This window comes from Ranitomeya imitator, chromosome 6 (assembly GCF_032444005.1).
Source record: "Ranitomeya imitator isolate aRanImi1 chromosome 6, aRanImi1.pri, whole genome shotgun sequence".
In the NCBI taxonomy this organism is placed as follows: Eukaryota; Metazoa; Chordata; class Amphibia; order Anura; family Dendrobatidae; genus Ranitomeya; species Ranitomeya imitator.
In genome coordinates, this window is record NC_091287.1 from 391,093,444 (window position 1) to 391,111,830 (window position 18,387).

Sequence of the window (18,387 nt, forward strand, 5' to 3'; positions counted from 1 at the left end):
GCGCTTTGGCGCTGCCCCCTTCTGTACGTGCGGCGATTCCGGATGTGTTCATTGCACACATCCGGAATCTCCACACCCAATACATAGGGCCCTGTGATTTACCCTGCGGTGACGGAGCGTCGCTGCAAGGTAAACAGACATGCTGCGTTCTAAAATGAAGCGCCTCTTGTCCGTAAACGCAGGGCTGCCGGATGCGTGTTCGCACGCATAGTGGAGACGGGATTTCAGAAAATCCCCCCCACTATGCTGTAACACCTGGACGCTGCGGCTGTGCGCAGCGTTCAATCCGCAGCTAATCCGGGTGTAATCCTGAACGTGGACACATACCCTTACTTCTACTTGTCACTTATTGCATCTGGCAAGTTGATGGCATAAGATGGCAACACTCTGTGCTCCATTTATATATTCCACTACCTGAGAAACTGAGCACTGCAGTAATGATGTGTAGACAGACGGAGTTTCCGCTCTATATGCATTGGCATCTGAAACTCTGGATAAGAGAGGGTTAATGAGGTGGCCTACCAGGCTGGAGTGATCACATACAGGGCGGAGACAGCTCCCTCCCCTCCCCCATCACTGTGAGCTCAGTCACTGAGGGCCGGAGCCATGAGCCGTCACTTCCTGCAGCTGGGAGACACGTGCGGCACTGGAGGCGGCAGCAGCAGCAGCAGCAGCAGCAGCAGCAGCACAGACTGAGCACAGACTGAGCACAGGCCCATCAGTCTGCTGATTCCTGTCACTGGAGGAGGACCGTGTCGGGATGAGTGGCCTGGAGGGATCTAGCTTTGTTCCCTGTTAGCCAGTAGATAGATATTAGATGTGTATTAATGTGAGTGGTGATTCCGGGTCTCTGCCACACAGGCTAGTGAGATGGTGGACCTGGGGTCAGCAGTGTAAATGATATCTATGAGGTGCCAGCATAGGGCACACGGGCACCATTTCTCATTTGTTATCAGCAGGAAGGGAATAGGTAGTCGCCCTATGTAGCGGTGATAGAGGGGTGCATGTGTTACCTCTCTCTAGGCAGCACAGGTGCAGATTGAGGTAGCGGTGATAGAGGGTGGTTGTGTTACCTCTCTAGGCAGCACAGGTGCAGATTGAGGTAGCGGTGATAGAGGGGTGGTTGTGTTACCTCTCTAGGCAGCACAGGTGCAGATTGAGGTAGCGGTGATAGAGGGGTGGTTGTGTTACCTCTCTAGGCAGCACAGGTGCAGATTGAGGTAGCGGTGATAGAGGGGTGGTTGTGTTACCTCTCTAGGCAGCACAGGTGCAGATTGAGGTAGCAGTGATAGAGGGGTGGTTGTGTTACCTCTCTCTAGGCAGCACAGGTGCAGATTGAGGTAGCGGTGATAGAGGGGTGGTTGTTTCCTCTCTCTAGGCAGCACAGGTGCAGATTGAGGTAGCGGTGATAGAGGGGTGGTTGTTTCCTCTCTCTAGGCAGCACAGGTGCAGATTGAGGTAGCGGTGATAGAGGGGTGGTTGTGTTACCTCTCTCTAGGCAGCACAGGTGCAGATTGAGGTAGTGGTGATAGAGGGGTGGTTGTGTTACCTCTCTAGGCAGCACAGGTGCAGATTGAGGTAGTGGTGATAGAGGGGTGGTTGTGTTACCTCTCTCTAGGCAGCACAGGTGCAGATTGAGGTAGTGGTGATAGAGGGGTGGTTGTGTTACCTCTCTAGGCAGCACAGGTGCAGATTGAGGTAGCGGTGATAGAGGGGTGGTTGTGTTACCTCTCTGGGCAGCACAGGTGCAGATTGAGGTAGCGGTGATAGAGGGGTGGTTGTGTTACCTCTGTAGGTAGCACAGGTGCAGATTGAGGTAGTGGTGATAGAGGGGTGGTTGTGTTACCTCTCTAGGCAGCACAGGTGCAGATTGAGGTAGCGGTGATAGAGGGGTGGTTGTGTTACCTCTGTAGGTAGCACAGGTGCAGATTGAGGTAGTGGTGATAGAGGGGTGGTTGTGTTACCTCTGTAGGTAGCACAGGTGCAGATTGAGGTACCGGTGATAGAGGGGTGGTTGTGTTACCTCTCTAGGCAGAACAGGTGCAGATTGAGGTAGCGGTGATAGAGGGGTGGTTGTGTTACCTCTCTAGGCAGCACAGGTGCAGATTGAGGTAGCGGTGATAGAGGGGTGGTTGTGTTACCTCTGTAGGTAGCACAGGTGCAGATTGAGGTAGTGGTGATAGAGGGGTGGTTGTGTTACCTCTCTAGGCAGCACAGGTGCAGATTAAGGTGCGCTTACAGCCCCGCTGGGGGAATGCGGATAATTTCGTGTGTAGTGAGCCCTGTTGGTGTCACTAGGTCCCCACTATTTTGCTGATCTGGACCTCCTTGGTAAGGATCGTGTCTATGATAACCTGACAATTCCACTTGCCCTGTTTTAGTTTTCTTCTTTTTGTATCACTGGTCCTTTTTTAAAATCCTTTGTTTTAATGAGTTGTATTTTCCTGGCTATCGCCATAAAATATTTCTAGTCGTTTATTGTATGTGAACCCCAGTCTGGCTTTAGTGAGGAGTGTGATGTCAGTAGCCCCGTGGTTGTAGTAGTGAGCGGGCAGCATTTTGTGAATTTAGTAGCCACGTAGTGGCCTTGTTACATATGTAGATGGCAGTGGTGGCGGACAGCGCCGCAGGCTGGCTGCTGGATGCATTAGCACTTGTGAACCAGTGGTATCAGGTCGGAGGAAGATCCAGCTTTACTTCTGCAAACAAGGCACCCAACACAAAATGGTCTTACAGGTTACGAGATGATCTCTTCCAGCTCCATAAACCTCACATCACTCTGAAACCTCCTCCGGAATCCTGTGCCTCAGAAAGTGGAGCAAACAGCGCCCCCAGCCAGTGCACAGGTGTCAGGAAGGTACTGTCACTAATCGCTTACCGCTGGGGAACACCAGCAATCGGCGATATCACGTGTGTGTAGTCCAGCAAACACTTGGTCCACGTGCACACGCTGAGTATTCGGTCAGTATTTTATATCGGTATTTGTAAGCCAAATCATTAGTGGAATAATTAGAGGAAAAGCATAAGGCTAGGGTCACATTGGGTTATGTGACTGCGTTTAACGGACTACGTTACACCGCGGTGTAACGTAGTCCGTTATCGCTGCCATTGCCTGTAATGGCGAATGCATCGCTAGCGCACACCCACATGGGGCGTGCGCTAGCGATGTCATCATTTGAGTGACGGACCGCGAACGCTGCTTGCAGTGTTCGCGGTCCGTTCCTCGCTAGCGCAGATCAGGGATCAGCTAACGCAATCCCTTTTGGGGCATTGCGATAGCGCAGTCCATAGCGCTATGCGCTAGACGGACTGCTCTAACGCAATGTGACCCTAGCCTAATTGAGACGTCACCACTTCTGTATTTATCACCCACTCCTGGTTTTCACTTACAAATACTGAACATGGCCTTATAATTTGTGTGATGGAGACTCCTGATTATTGGGCGGGTGTGATTGCATTACTGGGGTGAGACAATGGGTCGCACAACATGATTGTTAATGTGGTCACATTGTAATAATGTGACATTTCTATTAAGTCCAACAACTTTGCCCCATAGAGTTCAATGTAACTGGAGTGCGACTTGCATGCACTAAAACATTACAATCCCATGGAGAAGGGGCTTCTCACACTGTATGAACACTTCAGAAAAACTATGTAAATAGTAGAAAGTTTCAGAGACTCATGTTTGCCTCTATTTGTTGATGGGGTTGTCCAGGCTTATGTTATCAGGTCTGTGGGGGGTCTGACACCAGGCGCACCAACACATCATCTGTTTTTGACAGTGGCCAGATATAATCAGTGAAAGAGTTGGAACAGCACAGCTGTAACCTGTGTAGTGGCTGTGAGGAGACTGGCTGCTCAAATCCTAGTGAAATGAATAGGAGCTGAGCCGTAGTTTTAAGCAACAGACGTTGCACTGTGTGGAGCTATGATGTTCCTCCGTGTTCACTTTTTACATCAGCAGTTTTCTGGTTTCAGAGCCCTTGGATCAGTGGGTATGTTGTGTGTGTGTGTGTGTGTTGGACCCCCACCAATCTGACATTAATGATACTTATTTTTTTTTTTTTTTAAGGATGGCTCTTCAGTCTCATAAGCATGGATATCCCCTTTACCTTACCCCAAAGTTTGGACACCCACTGCCAGTCTGTGCTCTAGCGGTTCGTGTTGAATGAGCCCTAAGGTCAATTTCGCACAAGTGTATTTCACAGTCCGTCCTTGGACTGCAATGCTCGGCCTGACAGTAGTGTGCCTGACCTAACCTTGTAGCGTCATGTCTAATTATTATTATTATTATTATTATTATTATTATTATTATTATTATTAATTGTTATAGCGCCATTTATTCCATGGCGCTTTACATGTGAGGAGGGGTATACATAATAAAAACAGTAATGTAATCTTAAACAATACAAGTCATAACTGTTACAGGAGGAGAGAGGACCCTGCCCGCGAAGGCTCACAATCTACAAGTCTATGGCCGGCGTCACACCAGCGAGTTTTACGGACGTATGAGCGCATAAAATACGTCCGTAAAACTCGCCTAACAAACGGCACAATTATTCTCTATGCCCCTGCTCCTATCTGCCGTATTTTACTGATCAGTATTATACGGCTTTCTACGGCCGTAGAAAATCGCAGCATGCTGCGTTTGTCACCGTATTGCGCAAAAAAAGCCAATGAAAGTCTATGGAAGCCCCAAAAATACGGATTACACACGGACCAGCAGTGTGACTTGCGAGAAATACGCAGCGGTGTTAGAGAGAAAAGCCGGCAATTCAGTGCGGTGTACAGTAAAATCACACTGACAGCTTACAGTAGAATAGGTAGAATAAATGTCTACACATAGAATATTATATATATATATATATATATATATCAGTGAGACACATATATGTGTATATATATTACTTCATACAGCGCTAGATAGCTTTAAAGCCGGTAATTGCCGGCTTTTGCTATCTCCTTCCTAAACCCGATATGATATGAGACATGGATTACATACAGTAAACCATCTCATATCACCATTTTTTTTTGCATATTCCACACTACTATTGTTAGTAGTGTGTATATGCAAAATTTGGCCGTTCTAGCTATTAAAGAGTTAAATGGCGGAAAAAATTGACGTGGGCTCCCGCGCAATTTTCTCCGCCAGAGTAGTAAAGCCAGTGACTGAGGGCAGATATTAATAGCCTGGAGAGGGTCCATGGTTATTGGGCCCCCCCCTGGCTAAAAACATCTGCCCCCAGCCACCCCAGAAAAGGCACATCTGGAAGATTTTTATTATTATTTATTTATATAGCACCATTGATTCCATGGTGCTGTACATGAGAAGGGGTTACATACAAGTTACAAATATCACATACAGTAAACTAACAATGACGGACTGATACAGAGGGGCGAGGACCCTTCCCTTGCGGGCTTACATTCTACAGGATTATGGGGAAGGAGACAGTAGGTCGAGGCGGTAGCTCCGGTGTTGGTGAGGCGGTAGCCTATGTCCTATGAGGACAACCAGCAGAGGGCGCCCTCATATGAACTCGAGCCTGGGAGCTTTCTAAGAAAGTTCCCACGCTCCAGGAACAGCCAGCAGAGGGCGCCTCACCGCAAATGAAGGTAAATATAGGTCATTGACCTACATTACCTTCATTCCCCGGGGTTTTGCAGCAAGGAGCAGCGCTGCATTAGCAGAGCTCCTAGCTGCAAAATATTTTAACCCCTTCAGATGGATTTACATCGTGGGACGTTACAGATCTTCGGAAGGTATGTATATTGTTGGTTTATTATTTTTACTTTGTTACAGAGCGAGGGTCTTCAGAAGGATTGAGCGAAGAATAAATTATTACAACAACCTTTGTTTTTATTTCATTATAATAATTTTTATTAATGTGTGTGTTTTTTTTTAACCCTTTACTAGTATTGGATTAATAATGGATAGGTGTCATAATTGACGCCTCTCCATTATTAATTTGGCTTAATGTCACCTTACAATAGGAAGGTGACATTAACCCTTCATTACCCCATATCCCACCGCTACACGGGAATGGGAAGAGAGTGGCCAAGTGCCAGAATAGGCGCAAGCATCTTCCAGATGTGCCTTTTTTGGGGTGGCTGGGGGCAGATGTTTTTAGCCGGGGGGGGGGGAGGGGGGCAATAACCGTGGACCCTCTCCAGGCTATTAATATCTGCCCTCAGTCACTGGCTTTACTACTCTGGCAGAAAAAATTGCGCGGGAGCCCACGCCAATTTTTTCTGCCATTTAACCCTTTAATAGAACGGCCAAATTTTGCATATATACACTACTAACATTAGTAGTGTGGAATATGCAAAAAAAAATGGTGATATGAGATGGTTTACTGTATGTAATCCATGTCTCATATCATGTCGGGTTTAGGAAGGAGATAGCAAAAGCCGGCAATTGAATTACCGGCTTTAAAGCTATCTAGCGCTGTAGGAAGTAATAATATGTATACATATGTGTCTATCTATATATATATATATATATATATATATATGTGTGTATATATATATATATATATATATATATATATATATATATATATATATATATATATATATATATATATATATATATATATCTCTATCGATCAGATCTTTTTTTTTTTTTTTTTTACACATGGATCCCTTGTATAGCCGTATGTCGGTTTTGCAAGCCTGCGAGAAAAACATGCAGTACGGATGCCATACGGATTACATACGGAGGATGCCATGCGCAAAAACCGCTGAAACACCCTGCCTACGGAGGAGCTACGGACCACTATTTTGGGGACTTTTCAGCGTATTACGGCCGTAATATACGGACCGTATTGTCTAGCGCTGAGTGTGACTCCAGCCTATGGCTGTAAGTTTGGATCGAGAGACCTGCAGTGCCGCATGTGTGCCACACTGATGTACCACAAACGCTCCGGCACACGGACACGGATAATTCCGGTACCGATTTTTCCGGTACCGGAATTATCTGTACGTGTGGGACTGCCCTTAGACTGTGTTCACACGAGTTTTTGCTTTATTTTTTAAAAAATTTTTTTTTTGCGATGGTATCCTGAAATCACCAAAATGGTAAGTTCACACAGGGCGTTTTTTTCTGCAGCAAAACCTGATCATCTTGGCAGGAAAGAAGCTGCGCCAAAAACGCAAGTTTAGTTGTGTTTTGTCACGTTTTTGGTGTATTTTTTTTTATGCTTTTCCCTTGTGCATGCCAATAAAGTTGAGTGCGCACAGATAAAAAAAAAACAACTTCCTGTGTAGATAGAATGGATAGGTAACTTACCTGCGGTATCCTCTTACCTGGCATTTTCCCACGGTGCAGAGGTTACCGCCGGTGAGGCATTGCAGGCTCGGTGACGTCACCGCTAGTTGCTGAGCCTGCGCCTGCTCCGTCTCCTTCATTCCCCAGTAGCTTACAGCCGGGAGCGGTCCCATTGGCAGCGCTCCCATTGGCACCATTCCTGGTTGTAAGCTTTATCTCACCCAGATACTGCGTGGGACACTCGTCATATCGGACTACGACTGATCAGGGAGTATACTGTTGGTTTATTTTCTTTTTATTTCGGAAGATCAATGGCTTTGCTTGGAATGGTAGAACAATAAAAAGATGGCAAAACTGGTGTTTTATTTCATTAACAGACTTTTTTCTGCATGTGTTTATTTAACACTTTAATTACTATAGGATTAGTAATGGATAGGTGTCTTATTGACACCTCTCCATTACTAAGCCGGCTTAAAGGGCCACTGTCACCCCCTCCAGCAGTTAGAAACTAAAAGAGCCACCTTGTGCAGCAGTGATGCTACATTCTGACAAGGTGGCTCTTTTAGTTATTGGTGCAGTCAAAGTAGAAATAAAGCGTTTTATAATTTCGCAAAAATACCGGTCTTAACCCCCTGCTGTCACTCAAAGCTTCTTCAGCGCCGGGTGCCGCCCCCTCCGCGCTGTTCTCCAATTAAATCCGGCGCCTGCGCTGTTTAGTTCTGCCAGGGGCAGGCGCAGTGAGTGCTGCCCATCTGACCTCAGATGCAGTCTCAGACTGCGCCTGTGCGGCCGCCCAGCTTGTGAATCCCAGCCCTGCACTGTGCTTAATGCCTAACACGCTGAAGGGCTGGGATTCACAAGCAGGGCGGCCGCACAGGCGCAGCAAATAAGCTGCAAGAAAAGTCAACCTGCTTATTTGCAGCATTTTTCACCATCCATTCAAGTCAATGGGTGGAAAATGCTGGAAAAAAGTTGAAAGTGACACGCTCTATGTCCAAAAAAACGCAGCAAAGCACAAAATACTTATGACACGAAAAACCAATGTGTGTATGAGACTTCTGAAATCTGATACGCTTGCTGGTACTGTAAAAAGCAGCTGAAAATTAGCATAAAAATGCCCTGTGTAAACTTAAGCCCCCGTCTCACATAGCGAGATCGCTGCTGAGTCACAAGTTTTGTGACGCAACAGCGATCTCAGTAGCGATCTCGCTATGTGTGACACGTAGCAGCGATCAGGCCCCTGCTGTGAGATCGCTGGTCGTGTCGGAATGGCCTGGGCCATTTTTTGATCGTTGAGGTCCCGCTGGGTAGCACACATCGCTGTGTTTGACACCTTACCAACGACCTCGTTGACAGGACGTCCCATTGAATCATCGTGAAATGGCATCGTTGTACAGGTCGCTACAGTTCGCCGCATCGCTGCTGCGTCGTTGGGGAGATCGCACTGTGTGACATCTCACCAGCGACCACATAGCGACGCAGCAACGATCCCCGACAGGTCGTATTGTTGTCGGGATCGCTTAAGCGTCGCTATGTGTGACGGGGCCTTTACCCTAAAATTGTTCCATTTAGGCTATATGCACACGTTGCGGTTTTTACCGCGGAACCACAGCGATTTTGATGCTGCGGGTCCGCAGCAGTTTCCATTGCGTTTACAGTAAACATGTAAACCAATGGGAAACCGCAAACCGTTGTGCACATGCTGCGGGAAAAAAATGCGCAGAAACGCAGCGGTTTACAAGCCGCAGCATGTCACTTCTTTGTGCAGAATCGCAGCGATTCTGCACACATAGAAATGCATTGATCCGCTTACTTCCCGCATGGGGCTGTGCCCACCATGCGGGAAGTAAGCGGATAATGTGCGGGTTATACCCGGGGTGGAGGAGGGGAGACTCTCCTCCAGGCCCCGGGAACCATATTTGTGTAAAAAAAAATAAATAAAAAAAAAATAATAAAATTAAAATAAAAAAATAATGCTATACTCACCTCTCAGTGCTGCACGCGGCCATCCGGTCTCAGGTTTGCTATGCGAGCAGGGCCTGCGGTGACGTCGCGGTCACATGACTGTGACGTCACGAAGGTCCTTCTCGCCCAGCATCTGTGGAACCGGACCGCCGCCTGCAGCGCCGAGGAGATCGGGACGTCAGAGGGTGAGTATATCATTTATTTTTATTATTTTTAACATTACTATTGATGCTGCATATGCAGCATCAATAGTAGGGGTAAATCCCGCAGCGGAACCCGCAGGACAAAATGTGATAAATCTGCAGGGGTAACCGCAGCGGGTTTGCCCTGCAGATGTATCAAATCCGCTGCGGGAGAACCCGCAGGGACCCGACGCTGCGTGTGAAGATGGCCTTAAAGTAGGTGCAGACCAGCGTATTTTCAAACAAAACATCCGATTCAATGTTAGGCTTTGGTCCGAGACTGTCAGAGGAAACAAAAAAAAAATCACTGTATGCCTGAGTTTGATCCAAGTTTGAGATTGCACTCAGCAATACAAGTCATTGAGTGCTTGGAAAACATCGGACTGCACTCAGATGACATCTGATTTCCACAGACTGACAGAATGGAGAAGATGAAGGATTTTTTTCTCCATCTTCTCATGGATCGCACACTGAAAAGAATTTAATTAGCATAATCGGCCTGATATTTTCACGAGAGAATCTATGGCCTCCTGCTCTTGAAATTACTGTGATTTTAAAAAAAAAAAAAAAAAAAAAAAAAAAAAAGGCACAAGTGCAGTGAAAATGGCTTTAGGGCTCATTTACATAATACATTTTGATGTGTCTTCTGTGTTTTTTTATTTTTAAGAATTTAAAGTAATTGCAAAATCAAGGTGATTTCTAGAAACGTAGTCACACGGTGCACATTTTCTCTGCATTTTTTTTTTGTTAAACTTGTCTTACAGCAGCATCTCTTGCAATAAATGAGGTTTGGTTGGTTAAAAAAAAAAAAAGTACCAAAAATGTATAACAAAACTGCACAAGTTTCGTGCTGTTTTCCCTGCTATATGAAATACACCATAAGCTCTGCATGCATCCATAACCTAAGGCTGTGTTTACATGATGCATTCCAGTTATTTATTTTTTTCTTTTGTGCTGCGATTTTCCAAAATTGCAGCATGCTTATCGCTTTTTGGGGAAAATCTGCATCTGGAGCACATTGTGTGAACTTGACCTAATGGTGAATTTCTGCAATACAGATTCTATTGTAAAAACGTGTGACTAAAAATCAGTTCCATTCAAGGGGCAGGTGCAGACATTTCTTCCAACAAAATCTGCAGCAAATAATCAACATGTGAGCATATTCTTAATGGATTAATCAGGCAATTTTTATATGTACACTGCTCAGAACACCAGGATGGACAAATTCGTCACTGGCGCCCTGTGCTCTTCACAGATGAAAGCAGGTTCACATTGAGCACATGTGACAGACGTGACAGAGTCTGGAGATGCCGTGGAGAGCGATCTGCTGCCTGCAACATCCTTCAGCATGACCGGTTTGGCAGTCGGTCAGTAATGGTGTGGGGTGGCATTTCTTTGGAGAGCCGCACAGCCCTCCATGTGCTCGCCAGAGGTAGCCTGACTGCCATTAGGTACCAAGATCCTCAGATCCCTTGTGAGACCATATGCTGGTGCGGTTGGTCCTGGGTTCCTCCTAATGCAGGATAATGCCAGACCTCATGTGGCTGGAGTGTGTCAGCAGTTCCTGCAAGATGAAGGCATTGAAGCTATGGACTGGCCCGCCCGTTCCCGAAGCCTGAATCCAAGCCTGAATCCGATTAAACACATCTGGGACATCATGCCTCGCACCATCCACCAACGTCATGTTGCATCACAGACCGTCCAGGAGTTGGCAGATGCTTTAGTCCAGGTCTGGGAGGAGATCCCTCAGGAGACCATCCGCCGCCTCATCAGGAGCATGCCCAGGCGTTGTAAGGAGGTCATACAGGCACGTGGAGGCCACACACACTACTGAGCATCATTTCCTTGTCTTGAGGCATTTCCACTGAAGTTGGATCAGCCTGTAACTTAATTTTCCATTTTGATTTTAAGCATCATTCCAACTCCAGACCTCCGTGGGATATTAGATGTGATTTAGGTTGATCATTTTTAGGTTTTATTCTCAACAGATTCCACTATGTAATGAATAAAGATTTACAACTGGATTATTTCATTCACTGATATCTAAGATGTGGGATTTTAGCTTTCCCTTTATTTTTTTTGAGCAGTGTATTATCTATAAGCAAAACTCTTGTTATATATCCCTCCTGGCTCTCCCATATTCATGAATTCTCAGCTCTGGAGAAAGGAGAAAGCAGCAAGCGGACACCTATGATAGCAGCTGCTCTCCCGGGGAACAAAAAGGATCTGGAGAAAGAAATCAATTAACTGACCGTCATCTCTTTCCCATGTGTTGGGGAAGATATGGGCGCTCCCCCCCCATATGTTCCCATAAGGGCCCATTCTTGGCCCCTGACTGGTAATCGGCCACACAGACTGGGCCCCTCATATCCTTCTTTGGGTTTTGACTCTAACCCTTAGGTTTCATCCAAAGACGTAGGGGTTACCTTCAGAGTGGCTTAGATTTCCTTTTCCTTCTGAATGAATGTTTTTTTTTCCCAGATTTTCTCCGAGACTGGTTACTTAGGTGTTGTTGCCACTTTAATTGCACCCCATTTTCTATACGTATTCCAGCACTCTTGATTTGTGCCCCAGACACTGTCCCTTTTGCATAGTGTCTTGTTCAGGAGCTTGTTCGTACAGTTTTACCCATTACAATGATTATAGACACCTAGGTTGTCAACTGATTATCTGAAGCAACTAGTATATGTATGACATGGAGATGTGCAATTATTGTATTTTGACTATTGTACACATATCATGGGCTTGAGTTGTGGGACCTACATGGTTTTACTTACCGGTATGTTTTAAGTTTGTATTGTGTCAGGCTATGTGCACACGTTGCGGATTAGGAATTTCTGGTGCAGATTCTGCCTCTCCCTGCAGAAAACGCACCTGCAGATTTGTCGCGTTTTTTTTGTGCGTTTGCTGTGGTTTTCTTGCGGATTTGCTGCGTTTTTTTTTTTATCCCTGTGGTTTTCTATAATGGAATGGGTACAAAAACGCTGCAGATTCACAAAAAAATAAGTGACATGCTACTTCTTTTAAACCGCAGCGTTTCCGCAGCGGATTTTCCACAAAGTGTGCACAGCATTTTTTTTCACATTGTACTGTAAATCAATTGCAGATCTGCAGCGTTTCTGCACCTCAAAAAACTGCGGATCCGCAGAGAATCCGAAACGTGTGCACATACCCTAATAAAGGTTTTCTTATGTGATTGTACTTGTGTGCGTATCATACAGTAGTGCTGTTTTCTCTCATGGCCCCTGCTGTGACTCCACTGCCATCTGCTGGAGGAAGTTGATAAAACAAAGTCAGTTTGTCTTTTTTATTTCTGCCGTTTCGATGTGATGGAGGACTTCTGAAGTAACTTCTGCACATACTGTGATGAAGGTATATTTTTAGTAAACTTCATATTTTCAATATTCATTTCTAGTACGTAAATTAGTATATTATCTGGTACATCACATGTAGACCAAGTATCACACAAAAATAACAATTTTTTTTTTCTTCGTTAAAAAAGGGTGGTGATAAAGGATGTTTGTGATATTCTGAAGTTTTTTTTTTTTTTATTTTTTTTATTTGGCAATGCCAATATCCTAACAATTGTATGTGGATCTTTTATATTCCCGCAGAAACGCAAACGATCAAATGCTTATAATCAAGGCGAACTGGATGCATTGGAGTATCACAGAAAGGTATGTCACATAATGGCTAATTTTGGCCCATCTTTTGGCAGATAGATGAAGGCTCACGGCCGTGACTAGGTTAAAAATTCTGTAGAAATCTTGTCTTTATAGATCTTCTCGTTACATTCATTGGTTTGTGCTTAAACCAAACCTATCAGCAGGAATGTGCTCAGTAAACTACAGGCATTATCAGGTTGGCGCCATTACACTGATGAAAATACTTGGGGTGAAGAAATCCCTCTTGTTGTGTGATCGGTGTTAGGCCGGCTTCACACTTGCGAGTTTTACGGACGTAAGAGCGCAGAAACTACGTCCGTATAACTCGCAAAACATACGGCACAATTATTCTCTATGCCCCTGCTCCTATCTGCCGTATTAAACTGATCAGTATTATACGGCTTTCTACGGCCGTAGAAAATCGCAGCATGCTGCGTTTGTCACCGTATTGCGCAAATAAAACGTCAATGAAAGTCTATGGAAGCCCCAAAAATACGGATCACACACGGACCAGCAGTGTGACTTGCGAGAAATACGCAGCGGTGTTAGCGAGAAAAGCCGGCAATTCATTGCAGTGTACAGTAAAATCACACTGACAGCTTACAGTAGAATAGGTAGAATAAATGTGTACACATAGAATAGGTATATATATATGTCAGTGAGATAGATAGATATATATATATATATATTTGGCCGTTCTAGCTTCTAGCTAGTAAATTAAGTGGTTAAATGGCGGAAAAAATTGGCGTGGGCTCCCGCACAATTTTATCCACCAGAGTGGTAAAGCCAGTGACTGAGGGCAGATATTAATAGCCTGGAGAGGGTCCACGGTTATTGGGCCCCCCCCTGGCTAAAAACATCTACCCCCAGCCACCCCAGAAAAGGCACATCTGGAAGATGCGCCTATTCTGGCACTTGGCCACTCTCTTCCCATTCCCGTGTAGCAGTGGGATATGGGGTAATGAAGGGTTAATGTCACCTTGCTATTGTAAGGTGACATTAAGCCAGATTAATAATGGAGAGGCGTCAATTATGACACCTATCCATTATTAATCCAATACTAGTAAAGGGTTAAAAAAACCCACACACATTATTAAAAATTATTTTAATGAAATAAACACACAGGTTGTTGTAATATTTTATTCCACTCTCAATCCATCTGAAGACCCTCGACGGGAATGGGAAGAGAGTGGCCAAGTGCCAGAATAGGCTCATCTTCCAGATGTGCCTTTTCGGGGTGGCTGGGGGCAGGTGTTTTTAGCCGGGGGGCCAATAACCGTGGACCCTCTCCAGGCTATTAACCCCTCTCTGACCTTAGACTTACTATCCCGTCGAGGTGCTCTGGGCCTATCTGACCCTCGACGGGATAGTACGTCATAGCGATCGGCCGTGCTCACGGGGGGAGCGCGGCCGGGTGTCAGCTGCCTATCGCAAAGCCCTCTACCTATTCTACTGTAAGCTGTCAGTGTGATTTTACTGTACACCGCACTGAATTGCCGGCTTTTCTCTCTAACACCGCTGCGTATTTCTCGCAAGTCACACTGCTGGTCCGTGTGTAATCCGTATTTTTCTCGCCCCCATAGACTTTCATTGGCGTATTTTTTGCGCAATACGGTGACAAACGCAGCATGCTGCGATTTTCTACGGCCGTAGAAGACCATATAATACGGATCAGTAAAATACCGCTGATAGGAGTTGGGGCATAGAGAAACATTGTACCATATGCAATCCGTATTTTCAGCACCTCTCTTACGTCCGTAAAACACGGTACTGTGACGCCGGCCTAACAGCACCAACCTGACAAAGTAGTTTACTTGGCAAAATCATGCTGGCAGGCTCACTTTAAAGGGACACTGTCACCTGAATTTGGAGGGAACAATCTTCAGCCATGGAGGCGGGGTTTTTGGGTGTTTGATTCACCCTTTCCTTACCCGCTGGCTGCAATATTGGATTGAAGTTCAATCTCTGTCCTCCATAGGACACGCCTGTGCAAGGCAAGATTGCGAGTATATATGGTATTTATTTTCCTCACATATATAGCGCCATTAATTCCACAACACTTCACAAACCTCATCATCACTGTCCCCATCAGGGCTCACACTCTAAATTCCCTATCAGTATGTAATTGTGTGGGCTTTCTGTTTTCCTCCCCGCTACAAACAAGGGGAGACCATACAAACTCCTTGTAGATATTATCCTTGGTGGGTTCTAAACCCTGGACCCCAGCGTTGTAAGGTTACAGTACTAACGACTGAGTGCTTTTCTGCTTTACAACGTGGATGGCTACATTTGGGATAAAGTTCACTTTCTAATACATTCTGCCCTAATCCTGCAGCAGGTTGCGGTGTGTTGATTTCTTAAATTTTTAATTTAATTTTTTTTTTCAATGTTTTTATATCAAAGCCGCGGTAGTCGCTCCTGTTATCCTCAGTGGAAAAACAGATCTTGCCAAGGAATACGACTCCCCACCCTGGGTTTCGCCTAAATCATGAAATCTGACGCCAGCACTAGATAGGATGGATCGGTGTGAGATCCTGCCCTACATGCCGGGATCCCCCAGCCTGAAAGTTTGGACTCGGCTTTTACTGAAAAGTCTATTTACTTCATGCGGCATTAGGGAAACTTGATTTTTGTTTTCTAGATGACACACATAAAAAATGACAAGTCTGTGGCTGCCCTTTTATTTTCTGAAAGGGAACCTGTCATGTAAAAAAAAAAAATAAATATGCTGTTAATCTGCAGGTTAATAGCTTTCTAAAATTTCCCGGTCACCATGCTGTAGACTCGGCTACTAGTAGGAAATTAACTTTATTCCTTCCGGCTTTCAGTCAAAGAGGCGCAGCTTCAGTTACCGCTCAGTACATAGTGAGCAGCGGCTGTAACTATGCTCTGCACTGACAGCAGTCTCGACACAGATGCGCAGCTGAGCCGGCTGTCAGCCACTGCTGGAGGCGTGGTTACAGCCACCGCTCATGATGTACTGATCAGTAACAGAAGCCGCTCCTCTATGACTGAAAGCCTGAGGCTTGAAGAGTAAAGTTAAATTTCTCTCCGGGCTTTCAGTGCAACAACCACATGGTCTTAGAACCTGCGGATTAATGGCACATTTTCAGGTAAATACGGTTTCCCCTTCCCCACGACCGCACCATACACGAGAGAGAGGATCCGCTCCCAAAGACAGGAAACCTACTGATTTAAAAGGCGAAGCCTCTCTTCCCGCTTCAGTGGTTTCCTGCCCTTGGAGGGGGACCTACAGTCCCTGGGGATACATGGTTACAAAGGTTGAAAAAAAACCTAGGTCCTCAAGTTCAAACTTTCTCGACCAATTGTCCATTTTGTCACTGAATTACCTATAACCTGCAATGTTATGTGTATTGAGGAAATCATCCAGCCCTTTTATAAAATCTGTTAGTGTCTGCCATTCCTGCCACCTGTGGTTGGGCATTGCACAGTCTGACTGCTCTAACTGTAAAGAACCCTTTCCTATTTAGCTGTTGGAATCGCCTTTCTCCCACCCATAATGAGTGCCTCATGGTCCTTGGAAGGAATGTCATGCTCCAGTACTTTGTACTGACCACACATATATTGATTCATGTAAATGTGATCCACTCTGAGGCATCTTTTTTTTTTTTTTTTTTTCGAAGCTAAACAAGCCCAACTTTCCAACGTCTCATCATATGAGAGGCCTTCCATCCCTTGTAATAATCTAGTTGCCCACCGTTGAACTGAATCTAGTTTCTGACTGTACTTTTTTTAAAATATAGAGTCCAAACCTGGATCCCATATTCTATGTGGCCTCACCAGTGATTTTATAAAGGGGTCAAATACTTTGGAATTGCAGGATTTTTCGCTTTTTTTTAAACATCCTAAGTTCTTGTTTTCGTTTGCAGCTGCTGCATGACATTGAGTACTTCTCAGCTTACTTGTAAGCAGAATACCCAAGTCCTTCTGTTCTGTAGTCCCGAGTATTGTCCCATTTAATGTATATTCAGAAATAGGATTACTCTGTCCTAGGTACATTACTCTACATTTATCTACATTAATCCCTTTACCCCCAAAGGTGGTTTTCACCTTCCTGACCAGGTTAATTTTTACAATTCTGACCACTGTCACTTTATGAGGTAATAACTCTTGAATGCTTTAACCCCTTAACGACATCTGGTGTAATAGTACGCTGATGTTCGACTCCCTACCTTTGATGTGGGCTCCGGCGGTGAATCCACATCTTTCCAGGGACATGTCAGCTGTTTTGAACAGCTGACATGTGCCCGTAATAGCTGCGGGTGGTATCGCGATCCACCTGCGGCTATTAACCAGTTAAATGCTGCTGTCAAACTCTGCCAGCACCATTTAAATCGTGCTTCCGGCAATCGCGCCACAAATACGCACACTGTCACGTGATTGCGGGTCACTGGTGTGTTGGCATGGCAACGTGATGTCTTCTGGAGACCTCTATGGTTGTCTGTGCTGGCTTGCTGTGAGTGCCACCCAGTGGTCATAAAGGGATTAAGTAGTTGTGTGTGTGTGTGTGTGTGTGGTTTCTTTTATTTAAAAAAAGCAGAATATTCGGAGGAGCAGAGGGACTTGGTTGCAGGTAATTTTTAAAGGGATGTTCTCATGTTAAGTAGCTTTAGTTAGACAGCATGAACATTTGAAAATGTAGGTAGATGGCAAGTTCGCAATCTGCTGTCGTTCTCCTGCAATGAGAGCTTTTATCTTGTATAGTGTACAGCTTGTTTCCAAGAGCCTTAACTGCCAGAGCATGGCCAAGTATGTCTAGTAGTTACATTCCAGGAGAAAAGTTAACTCCTAACATCTTAGTTAGCTTAGCTCTATACAGCCCTTTGGTTTCTACGTACAGTTAGGTCCATATATATTTGGACAGAGAGAACATTTTTCTAATTTTGGTTATAGACATTACCACAATGAATTTTAAACAAAGCCATTCAGATGCAGTTGAAGTTCAGACTTTCAGCTTTCATTTGAGGGTATCCACATTAAAATTGAATGAAGGGTTTAGGAATTTCAGCTCCTTAACATGTGCCACCCTGTTTTTAAAGGGACCAAAAGTAATTGGACAATTGACTCCAAGGCTATTTAATGGACATGTGTGGGCAATCCCTTTGCTATGTCATTCTCAATTAAGCAGATAAAAGGCCTGGAGTTGATTTGAGGTGTGGTGCTTGCATTTGGAAGGTTTTGCTGTGAAGTAAACATGCGGTCAAAGAAGCTCTCCATGCAGGTGAAACAAGCCATCCTTACGCTGCGAAAACAGAAAAAACCCTTCCGAGAAATTGCCACAATATTA

At 45.1% G+C, this 18,387-nt stretch overlaps 1 protein-coding gene across 3 annotated transcripts in view; it reads left to right on the forward strand.

Annotated features, from left to right (window-relative positions):
• Positions 1-613: 613 nt before the first annotated feature.
• The window catches only part of METTL4 (methyltransferase 4, N6-adenosine), a 242,289-nt gene continuing 224,515 nt past the window's right edge, over positions 614-18,387 (forward strand). For all 3 annotated transcript variants that reach the window (XM_069731151.1, XM_069731153.1, XM_069731154.1), the window contains exons 1-2: positions 614-2,857; positions 13,029-13,091. In XM_069731151.1, the coding sequence (XP_069587252.1) occupies positions 2,603-2,857; positions 13,029-13,091 (318 nt within the window). In that variant the 5' untranslated portion in view covers positions 614-2,602. The remainder of the gene's footprint in view (positions 2,858-13,028; positions 13,092-18,387) is intronic.